This window comes from Carcharhinus amblyrhynchos, chromosome 7 (assembly GCF_965287045.1).
Source record: "Carcharhinus amblyrhynchos chromosome 7, sCarAmb.v2.hapA, whole genome shotgun sequence".
NCBI lineage: Eukaryota > Metazoa > Chordata > Chondrichthyes > Carcharhiniformes > Carcharhinidae > Carcharhinus > Carcharhinus amblyrhynchos.
Genome location: NC_137330.1, coordinates 112,491,185 through 112,503,492, shown reverse-complemented (window position 1 = coordinate 112,503,492; position 12,308 = coordinate 112,491,185). Strand labels below are relative to the sequence as shown.

Sequence of the window (12,308 nt, the reverse complement as noted above, 5' to 3'; positions counted from 1 at the left end):
GTGAGTTTAAAAACAAAGAGGGTTAATTCGTAGCCGACGTGACAAGTAAATCCAGGCAGGTATTTTTCTCTGATTAGCTTGGAATTGCAGTGAGTGACCGCCTGGGGAAAACCTGCCCACGTTGTGGGATCTTGCTGTGTACAACATGATGCTTGCCTTCTTACTAACGGTCACCAAGTTTTAAAGTAATTCATTAAGTGGCAAAGTACAAGACGCTTTATCGCAACAAGGCACGGTACAATTTCTGTTACGGAGTAATAATTTTTTTATTCTTTTCAAATCCGTAGGATGAATACTCTCCAGATAACTTTGTTAACGGCATACAACAAGCACTGGATGTTCTACACAGTGAGGTCAGTGTAACAAATACTTTACATGTTGTGACTTTGTCCTTTTGGCTGATTGGCATTAAGTTCATCCAGTCAGCTTACTTATTAGTGTCATGAATAGGCTTACATTCACACTGCAATGAAGTTACTGTGAAAATCCCCTAGTCGCCACACTCCAACGCCTGTTTGGGTACACCGGAGAGAATTTAGCCAACATATCGAACCAGCACATCTTTCGGACTGTGGGAGGAAACTGGAGCACCCAGTGGAACAGATACAAAAGTCTGAAGTCACATACCAACTGACCCAAGAACAGCTTCTTCCCCACTACCATCAGATTTTTGAACTGACTTACTCGCAATAAATTGATCTTTCTCTACACCCTAGCTATGACTGTAATTTATTGCCCATCCCTAGTTGCCCTTGAGAAGGTAGTGATGAGCCACCTTCTTGAATCGCTGTAATCCATGTTCTGTGGGTTGACCCGTTAGGGAGGGAATTCCAGGATTTTGACTCAGTGACTGTGAAGGAATGGCAACGTATTTCCAAGTCAGGATGGTGAGTGGCTTGGATGGAAACTTGCAGGTGGTGGTGTTCCCATGTATCTGCAGCCCATATCCTTCTAGATGGATGTGTTTGTGTGTTTGGAAGGTGCTGTCTTTGGTGAATTGCTGCAGTGCACCTTGTTGATAGATACACTGCTACTTCTGAGCGTTGGTGGTGGGGGGAGTGGATGTTTGAGGATGGCCAATCAAGGGAACTGCTTTTTGAGTGTTGTTGGAGCTACACCCAGCCAGACAAGTGGGGAGTTTTCCATCACACTCCTGATTGTGCCTTGTAGATGGTGGACAGGCTTTGGGGAGTCAGGGGGTGAGTTACTCACTGCAGTATTCCTAGCCTCTGACCTGCTCTTGTAGCCATTGTGTTTTTGTAGTGAGTCCAGTTGAGTTTCTGGTCAATGGTAACCCCAAGGATGTTGGCAGGTAAAGAGATATGAGCAGATATGAGCTGGTTGGGCTGAGGGCCCTGTTTTGAGCTGCATATCTGAGGTAAGGGAAACATAGTGTATGTAGTGACTGATTATTCTTTCATTTGCCACTGATTGAAGTTTTACATTCACAGCATAACAGAACAAAGTGCTTGATCATTTCCTACCCACTCCTCTGGCACAGACAGTGAATCTGAAGTAAGGGCTTCCCGCTTGGCCTGCTGTGCCTCCCAGATTGGGCACATTCAGAGTGGTGCCCTCTGTCCAGGTCCAGCCACGCAGACTAAAACCCTGGTGCCGGGTATCAGAATTGAAAGCATGGGGCACAGCCGTAGAAATGTTAGATCCAGCCCTGGCCACCACTGTACAATCATAGAATCCTACTGCAAAGGGAGGCCATTCAGCCCATTAGGTTTGCACTGACCACAATCCCATAACCCCATGTATTTCCCCTGTTAGCCCCTCTGACACTAAGGGGCAATTTAGCGTGGCCAATCCACCTAAAATGCACGTCTTTGGAGCGTGGGAGGAAACCAGAGCACCCAGAAGAAATCCACACAGACACAGGGAGCAAACTCCACACGGAAAAAGTTAAAGTTTATTTATTAGTCACAGGTAAGCTTACATTCACACTGCAATGAAGTTACTATGAAAATGCCCGAGTCGCCACACTCCGGCACCTGTTCGGGTACAGTGAGGGAGAGTTTAGCATGGCCAACGCCCCTAACCAGCACGTCTTTCAGACTGTGGGAGGAAACCGGAGCACCCACAGGAAACCCACGCAAACACAGGGAGAACGTGCAAACTCCACACAGACAGTGACCCGAGGTTGGAATCGAACCTAAGTCCCTGCCACTAAGGCAGCAGTGCTAACCACTGTGCCTCTTGCCAGTGTTCGATATTGCTGACTGTCCAACAACAGTCAGGAGGACTGAATACCTGGAAAGGAGAGGAAAACAGCAGGTATTATTACACTTTGACACGTAAAATGAAGAGGCTGCATTTACTTTCAAGAAAAGGATTGTAATCTAACTGGGATGGGGGAGCAAAGGTACCTTCAAGTGCAAATACAACCATCGACAGCAACACAGGTTAACAAGGTCATAAACAAAACAAATAAGCACTTCGAGTCATAGAGTTGCAGAGGTTTACAGCATGGAAACAGGCCCTTTGGCCCAACTTGTCCATGCTGTCCTTTTTTAAACCCCTGAGATAGTCCCAATTGCCCGCGTTTGGCCCATATCCCTCTATACCGATCTTACCCATGGAACTGTCTAAATGCTTTCTAAAAGACGAGGGTTTATTTCAAGGGGGATAGAGATGAAAATAAGGAAGTTATCCTAAATTTGCATTGAACCTTGGACAGAAATAAAGCTGGAGGGCTCTGGACTGGTCTGATTGCTGTATCGTAAAACATATAGAGGAATGCAAAGTCTGCAAGACAAAGATTTTCAAGTTGGAAGTTTACTAAGTGAAAAAATGACAAGGATGAAAGCAGGAATGGCGATGTACCGGAGATGGGCTGGGTCTCCCTCTCTCTCCATGAATAAAGAAAATGCAGAGGCCTTTACAATGATGAAGTGGATGCAGAGAAAGTGTGTGGAGAGAAGCGTAACCAGAAGCCATCAATATCAGATCGTCACCCAGAAATTTAACCGGGAATTCAGAGGAGACTCCCTCACCCAGAGAGTGGTGAGAATGTGGAACTCACTGCCACACGGAGTGGCTGGAGTGAATAGTATTGATGAATGTGGGCTGGCATGGTGGTACCGCTAGGGACCTGAGTTCGATTCCCAGCTTGGGTCACTGTCTGTGCGGAGTCTGCGTGTTCTCCCCATGTCTCTGTGGGTTTCCTCCAGGTGTTTCAGTTTCCTCCCACAGTATGAAAGACGTGCTGTTTGGGTGCATTTGCCATTCTAAATTCTCCTTCAGTTTACCCGAACAGGCGCTGGAGTGTGGCAACTAGGGGATTTTCACAATACCTTCATCACAATGTTAATGTAAGCCTACTTGTGATACTAATAAATAAACTTAACTTAATTGGACACAGTGAGAAGTCTCACAATACCAAGTTAAAGTCCAACAGGTTTAATTTGGAATCACGAGCTTTCGGAGCACTGCTCCTTCATCACTTCATCTTTATGCTGGAGATAGGCACATGCCCAATGGCCTCCTGAATACTCTGCTGCTGGCCTCTCTAGCAGGTTTAGGCTCCGCCCCTCCCGCCTCCCCCTACTGGCATGAATCACCTGGTGGCCTCTGTATGAGTGCCGTAAACCCATGACAAGCAACTTAGTCCAGAAAACATGTGGGAAAATTCCTGATTTCCTGTCTGTTGGGCACTTTGAAATCTTTGGAGAAAATTGTCTCTGTGTTCTCTACTCTCGAGAAGGACGTGGGCAGCAGATACTCGGAAACTGCGCAAGAGGTTATTGCAGAAGGTCAGGGGGCATGGAGTTGGGGGTAGGGTGTTAGCGTGGATAGGGTATTGGCTGTCAAATAGGAGGCAGAGAGTGGGGGTCAATGGGTGCTATTCGGATTGGCGGATGGTGAATAGTGGAGTGCCCCAGGGGTCGGTGCTGGGGCCTCAGCTATTTACCATTTATATAGATGATCTGGAGGAGGGAACCGAGTGTATGGTGTCGAAATTTGCTGATGACACCAAGATTGGTGGAACGGCAAATTGTGCGGAGGGCGTGGAAAGCCTGCAGAAGGATCTAGATAGGCTGGGCGAATGGGCCAGGAACTGGCAAATGGAATTTAATGTTGGCAAGTGTGAGGTGGTCCACTTTGGTAGGAATAATGGTAGGAAGGACTATTACTTACATGGCGAAAAACTGCAGCAGGCGACGGTGCAGAGGGATCTCGGGGTCCTTGCGCATGAGTCGCAAAAACCCAGCCTGCAGGTGCAGCAGGTGGTCAGGAAGGCGAATGGGATGCTGGCCTTCATAGCGAGGGGGATTGAATATAAAAGTAGGGAGGTCTTGCTGCAGCTGTATAGGGCATTGGTGAGGCCGCAGCTGGAGTACTGTGTGCAGTTTTGGTCGCTGCACTTACGCAAAGATATTTTGGCCTTGGAGGGAGTGCAGAGGAGGTTTACTAGGCTGATACCGGACTTGAGGGGTTTGAACTATGAGGAGAGGCTGAATAAACTAGGCTTGTACTCGTTAGAGTTTAGAAGAATGAGGGGAGATCTCATTGAGACGTATAAGATGATGAATGGGATGGATAGGATAGAGGTGGAGAGGCTCTTCCCGCTCAGAAAGGACAGTAGGACTAGAGGGCACAGCCTCAAGATAAAGGGGGGGCAGTTTAGAACGGAGTTGAGGAGGAACTTCTTCACTCAAAGGGTGGTGAATCTCTGGAATTCTCTGCCCGTTGAAGTGGTGGAGGCTGCCTCGCTAAATATTTTTAAGACGTGGGTAGATAGGTTTTTGATAGGCAAGGGGATTAAGGGTTATGGGGAGAGGGCGGGAAAGTGGAACTGAGCCACAACAGATCAGCCATGATCTTATTGAATGGCGGGGCAGGCTCGTAGGGCTAGATGGCCTATTCCTGCTCCTATTTCTTATGTTCTTATGTTCTTAAACACCATCACCCGAAAGTACCCCTCCAAGCCACTCACCATCCTGACTTGGAAACATATTGTGGTTCCTTCATTGTCACTGGGTCAAAATCCTGGAACCCCCTCCCTAACAGCACTATGGGTCTACCTACACCACACGGACTGCAGCAGGTCAAGAAGGAAACTCACCACCACCTTCTCAAGGGCAACTAGGGATGGGCAACAACTGCTGGCCTAGTCAGACATGTCCACATTCTGTGAATGAAGAATTTTCTAAAACAAAGGAGAAGGAAATAGAGAAATAGGATGATAGAATCAATTGAGGGAAGCAAGGATGAATTATGAGCTGGTTGGGCCAAATGGCCTGTATCTGTGTTGTATATCTAATGAGAAGTTAAAAGGAAACTTGTCATTAAGATTCCCTTTTGCTTCCTGCTGACTCGCCCGCCCTCAGCCTCCTTCCCCCAGTCCCCCCAAGACCACCCCCAGCTCACAAGCTGAAAGGATGCCCTGGGATAAGATTCAGCTCCAACTTCCAGTCACAGGAGGTCTGCGCCCATTGGTCAAATATTAATGATGCTTCTTCCTTAACTCATTAACACGCCGGTTCTTGCTCTGGGCCTATTGCAGATAGTGCAATATATCTAAGGAAATTTCCAAACCTTCCAGAACAATCTTTAGTGCCTCCGCATAACTGAAGTTCCTCACTCAGGATAATGATCTAGGATTGCTCTACTTTCTCTAAGGCCATGACATCCTTTCTAAAATGCAATGCCCATTAAACATAAGAAGGCACATAACCTAAAGACATCCTTATGGCCTTAGAGATGAACCTTGTCTTCTAAACTCTTCCTACGGGATTTTCTGACCCTTCCCATTAACTGCATCTACTGGTCCCCCCGAGGACAACACCCTGTGGCATTTTTCTCAGCGGCACGGCCAGCGAGTAATGCAAATGGCCACTGATTTCGGTGAAATGGAAGATCCCACTGGCAGCCAATGGTGAACTGCCTTTGTCATGGGAAAACCCACCATTGGGCAGCCAGCAGCCAATGGCAAGTCGCCTCTCCTGGGTGATCCCGGCCTTCTTCATGAAAGACAGAAAGGGTTTGCATTTACATATCACCCATCACGTCCTCTGGTCATCCAAGTGTGTTTTATAGGCAGTGAAGTATTTTTTGAAGTGTAGCCCCTGGTATAAATGAGGAAATAGGGAGGCCAAGTTGTACACAAGCTCCAACAAACGGCAATGAAATAATGACCAGACAATTTGGTTGGTGGTGTTGATTGAGGGATAATTATTAGTCAGGACATTGCGGAGAACACCCTCCTTTGCATTAGCACAGTGGCATCTTATAAGACCTTGATTTAATGTCTACATCTGAGAGATAGCAGGAGGGATTTTCTCAAAAAAGATCCAAGTGTAAAACGGCTAAGAAAACGGAAGATTTTCTCACCAGTTTTTTCAGCAGAGTAAATCATGGTAATTTATGGCACACTGTGCAATACAGAGGACATAGCGTGAGTCTCGCCAGAAGGGGGAGGGGAGTCTCAGCTTACCTATGAGGCCGACTGCTGAGCTCTAGGGGCACTCAGCACCACCATGCCCTGCCTTCCACCGCCAGAGGTGTTTCAATGTTCCCACCTACGAGGACATTACATCTGGTCCCCGTTGGTGGGGACCACCTATGACCCTAGCTGATGAGGACCGCAATCTGTGATGAGGCTAAGGTAAGTGGGTTTGGACGATATTGTCCGTAGCTCATTAATGACGTGTTAAACAGGTCATTAGTATTTAAATCAGTTGATGTTGCTGGCGGAATGGGGCCGTCAAGATCACAAGAGGCGAGAAGTCAGGCGGCACCCAATTTTTCACCTCTTACCCTATCTTACCAGCTCACCACACTGATTGAGTGGTGTGGTGAGCAATAAGACCCAACCAGCATATGTGACAGTGTAGCATTCCCTCAGTACTGCCCTGAAGCATCAGCCTAGATTCAATGTTCACGTCTCTGGGCATGAGACTCAAACCCACAACTTTCTAGAACTAGAGGTGAGAGAGTGCCCTCAGCTGAACCAGCTGACTTTGCTGGGAACTGACCTGATAACAAGTTCTCCTCAATCTCACCTCGCTCAGCAGCAATGGGTCTTGTGCGTTCATGGTTGGCGAGCCAGAAAGTTTGGGATTAACAATAAATTAGCAGAAAATGCTGGATAAACTTAGCAGACCTGGCAGCATCTGTGGAGAGAGAAGCAGAGTTAATGTTTTAAATCCATAGGACCCTCCTACAGAACTGAAGAGGAGCAGAAATGTATTGAATTCATAGCTGGAAAAGCAGATGGATGAAGTGGGGCAGAATGTAAGGACAGGGACTAATTGGAGCAGAGGGGAAATTCACAAAGGTGTCGTGGATCTCAGACAAGGCTGGTGTTAACGGTGCTATTAAGAACTATTATCATTCATCACATCTCTAACTCTCCTAGGGCAGGCAATGGTGCAGTGGTATTGTCACTGGGCTCGTAATCCAGAGACCCAGGCTAATACTTTAAGGAATTGGGTTCGAATCCCACCACAGCAGATGGTGAAATTTCAATTCAATAAAAATCTGGAATTAAGAATCTGCTGATGACCATGAAACCGTTGTTAATTGTCGGAAAAACCCATCTCATTCACTAATGTCCTTTAGGGAAGCAAATCTGTCATCCTTACCCAGTCTGGCCTACGTGCAGGGTGGCACGGTGGCACAGTGGTTAGCACTACTGTCTCACAGGACCAGGGACCTGGGTTCAATTCCGTATCGGGTCAGTGTCTGTGTGGAGTTTGGACATTCTCCCTGTGTCTGCATGGGTTTCCTCTGGATGCTCCCATTTCCTCCCACAGTCCAGATGTGCTGCTAGGTGCATTGGCCGTGCAAAATTGCCCCTTAGTGTCAGGGGGATTAGCAGGGTAAATACATGGGGTTACAGGAGTAGGGTGGAATTATGGCCAGTATAGGTAGGTTTGATGGGCTGAATGGCCTCCTCCTACACAGTAGGGATTCCATGATTCTATGTACTCCAGACCCACAGCAATGTGGCTGACTCTTAAATGCCCTCTGAAATGGCCAAGCAAGTCATTCAGTTCCAGTGCAATGAGTAATGGGCAATAAATGCTGGCCCAGTCCGTAATGCCCACAACCTATGAATGAATAAAAAAAAACCTTCCTTCAGTTCTGCAGGAGAGTCTTATGGATTTGAAACATTAGCTTGGTTTCTGTCTCCAATGATGCTGGGTTTTTCCAGCATTTTCTGTTTTAACTTCAGATTTCCAGCTTCCGCAGTTTTAGTTCTAGATTAATGTTAACTTTTTCATTTTGTATTCAGGTCCCACGTGCCTTTGTGAACCTGGTGACTGTTCTCCACATTTTGCCGCTGCGGGAGCTTTTCGCTGACACCAGAGTGAAGTGCCCACGATTCTTTTTAAAGTTTGTATTCCATTTAACACAACCTTTGCATGAGAAATCTATCCATCTAACTGCCAAACGCACTTTGATTCCAAATCCTATCAGCAGGAAGAAAGTGAGGGATTGGTGAGCGCCTTGTCCTGTTCAAGACTTATCTCTTTGTCGGGGGTTTTAATTTTATGGCCATTAACCTGCAGCTATTGTATCACGATAGCAATCTCCCAGAGGAGTCAACCGTTACATGTTCTGCGTTACGTACTGCCTTGTCTTGAGCCATTTTCGCTGTTCATCATTGGAAGAACTGCTGTGGTTATAGGGGAAGTTCTGCCACTACTTTCTCAGGGGTGTTAAATGTTATTGAGTGGCATGTTGGCACAGTGGTTCATACTGCCGCCTCACAGCGCCAGGGATAGGCAACAATACCTCCTCCACGATCAGCCTCCACACCGGTGCCCCGCAGGGCCGTGTTCTCACCACCCCCCCCACTATACTCTTACATGTCTACGACCGTGTGGCCAAATTCCCCTCCAATTCGCTTTTCAAGTTTGTTGACAACACCACCATTGTGGGTCGGATCTCAAACAATGACGAGACAGAATACAGGAATGAGATAGAGAATCTGAACTGGTGCAGCAACAATAATCTCTCCCTCAATGTCAACAAAATGAAGGAGATTGTCATCAACTTCAGGAAGCATACTGGAGAACATGCCCCAATCTACATCAACAGGGACAAGGTAGAAATGGTCAAAAGCTTCAAGTTCTTAGGTGTCCAGACCACCAACAACCTGTCCCGGTCCCCCCATGCCAACATTATGGTTAAAAAAGCCCACCAATGCCTCTACTTTCTCAGAAGATTAAAGAAATTTGGCATGTCAGCTATGACTCTCACCAACTTTTACAGAAGCACCATAGATAGCATTCTTTCTGGTTGTATCACAGCTTGGTATGGCTCCTGCTCTGCCCAAGACTGCAAGAAACTACAAAAGGTCGTGAATGTAGCCCAATCCATCACGCAAACCAGCCTCCCATCCATTGAATCTGTCTATACTTCCAGCTGCCTCGGCAAAGCAGCCAGCATAATTAAGGACCCCACGCAACCCAAACATTCTCCCTTCCACCTTCTTCCATCAGGAAAAAGATGCAAAAACCTGAGATCCTGTACCAACCAACTCAAGAACAGCTTCTTCCCTGCTGCCATCCGACTTTTGAATGGACCTATCTCGAATTAAGTTGATCCTTGTCTACACGCTAGCTATGACTGCAACACTACATTCTGCACTCTCTCATTTCCTTCTTTATGGACCTTATGCTTTGTCTGTATAGCGTGCGAGAAATTGTATACCAACACATGAGACAATAATAAATCAAATCAAATCAAAACTCGTATTTGATTCTGGCCTTCGGTGTCTGTCTGTGTGGAGCTTACATGTTCTCTCCGTGTCTTTGTGGGTTTCCTCCAGGTGCTCTGGTTTCCTCCCACTGTCCAAAGATGTACAATTTAGGTGGATGGCCATGCTAAATTGCCCCTTAGTGTCCCAAGATGTGTAGACAAGGGGGATTAGCCATAGCAAGTGTGTGGGTTGGGCCAGGGTAAGATGCTGTGTCGAAGAGTTGGTGCAGGCTTGATGGGCCAAATGGCCTCTTTGTGCTCAGTAGGGATTCTACAATTATAGATATACATGCAACTCTCCCTCGCAAAAAGTAGTATTTGGTTTAGTTTGATTTACTATTAGTATACAGTCAAAAGTATTGTTCCTAGTGTGCTATACAGACAAAGCATACCGTTCATAGAGAAGGAAAGGAGAGAGTGCAGAACGTGGTATTACAATCAAAGCTAGAGTGTAGAGGAAGATCAACTTAATATAAGGTAGGTCCATTCAATAGTCTGATGGCAGCAGGGAAGAAGCTGATCTTGAGTCAGTTGGTACAGGATCTCAGACTTTTGTATCTTTTTTTCTGACGGAAGAGGATGGAAGAGATCACATCCAGGGCCATTTGCATGGGATCCTTGATTATGTTGGCTGGTTTTCTGAGACAATGGGAAGTGTAGACAGAGTTAATGAATGGGAGGCTGGTTTGCTTGATGGATTGGGCTTCATTCGCGACCTTTTGTAGTTCCTTGCGGTCTTGGGCAGAGCAGGATCCATACTAAGCTGTGATACAAACAGAAAGAATGCTTTCTATGGTGCATCTGTAAAAGTTGGTGAGAGTCATAGCTGACATGCCAAATTTCCTTAGACTTCTGAGAAAGTAGAGGCACTGGTGGGACTTCTTAACTAACGTAGATTGTTAGCTCAATTAGCAATTTTAAAGGCGAGATTGATAAGTATGTCTCTGGCCAAGGTTGTTATAGGTTATAGAGTGAGGATAGCTGGATGGAGGTAGGGTATGGGTTAACCATGATTTCATCGCTTTGCAGTGCAGGCACTGCCCTGTGTGAGGGGCTGTTCTCCACAGGGGAATTTGCACACTTGATCACAGTCTGTTTTCCTGCAGGTTGATCTGTGAGTGTGTCATTGACCCACAAGACAACTCCACACAACTGGAGAAGCTTCGGCTGCTGAATCGGAAATATCAGGTAGGAGATAAAGGAAGATGTTACTGATTATAACACCTTTGATAGTGTCAGAACATCACAAAGCGCTTCCCAATCAAGGAAGGGCAGTCACTGTTATCTGTGAGAGACATAGAACATAGAACATTACAGCACAGAACAGGCCCTTCGGCCCACGATGTTGCGCCGACCAGTTAAAAAGCAATGACCCTCTAACCTAAACCAATCCCTTTCCATCCATAAACCTATCCATGGATCTCTTAAACGCCCCCAAACTAGGTGCATTTACAACTGCAGCAGGCAGGGCATCCCAATCCCTCACCACCCTCTGGGTAAAGAACCTACCCCTGACATCCGTCCTATAACTACCACCCCTTAATTTAAAGCTATGCCCCCTCGTGCTAGCTTTCTCCATCCGAGGAAAAAGGCTATCACTGTCCACCCTATCTAAACCTCTAATCATCTTATATGTTTCAATAAGGTCCCCTCTTAGCCGCCTTCTTTCTAACGAAAACAACCTCAAATCCCTCAGTCTCTCCTCATAGGACCTCCCCTCCATACCAGGCAACATCCTGGTAAACCTCCTCTGCACCCTCTCCAACGCCTCCACATCCTTCCTATAATGTGGGGACCAGAACTGCACACAATACTCCAAGTGCGGCCGCACCAGAGTTTTGTACAGTTGCAACATGACGCTGAGGCTCTTAAATTCAATCCCCCTACCAATAAACGCCAAGACACCGTATGCCTTCCTAACAACCCTATCTACTTGATTCCCAACTTTCAGGGATCTATGTACACATACACCTAGATCCCTCTGTTCATCCACACTATTCAGAGTCCTACCGTTAGCCCTATACTCTACGCATCTGTTATTCCTGCCAAAGTGAATTACATGGCAACCATTTTGTGCACAGCAAGCTCCCACAGTTAGCAATGTGATGATGATGAGGTAATCTCTTTCTGCGATGTTGTTTGAGGGATAAATATTGTCCGGGTTAATTCCCGGCTTTAACTGTACTGTACAGGCTTTAATCCCATTGCTATATCCATGAAACCTCTCTTTCAATATCAGACCTAGAGTTTCAGTCTAGAGTTTCACAGTACAGCAAAAGACCTAATATGTCTGCCAGCCAGGGAGCACCTATCGTAATCCCAATTTCCAATATTTGGCCCGTAGCTTTAAATGCTATGGTGTTTCGTGTGCTGATCTAAATGCTTCTTAAATCTTGTGTGGGTTCCCACCTCCACCACCCTTTCAGGCAGTGAGTTCCAGATTCCCACCACCCACTGGACACTAAGTTGATCTTTCTCTACACCCCACTACATTCTGCACTCTCCCCCTTTCCTTCTCTATGAACATATGTAGAGTGTGCAGGAAACATACTTTTCCCTGTATACTAATACATGTGACAATAATAAATCAA

General features: G+C 46.4%; 1 protein-coding gene across 1 annotated transcript in view; it reads left to right on the top strand.

Annotated features, from left to right (window-relative positions):
- Positions 1-12,308, top strand: part of plb1 (phospholipase B1) — a 150,472-nt gene that overhangs the window by 58,766 nt on the left and 79,398 nt on the right. Inside the window, exons 24-26 of the mRNA XM_080193449.1 lie at positions 288-353; positions 8,246-8,346; positions 10,824-10,905. Of these exons, the coding sequence (XP_080049575.1) occupies positions 288-353; positions 8,246-8,346; positions 10,824-10,905 (249 nt within the window). The remainder of the gene's footprint in view (positions 1-287; positions 354-8,245; positions 8,347-10,823; positions 10,906-12,308) is intronic.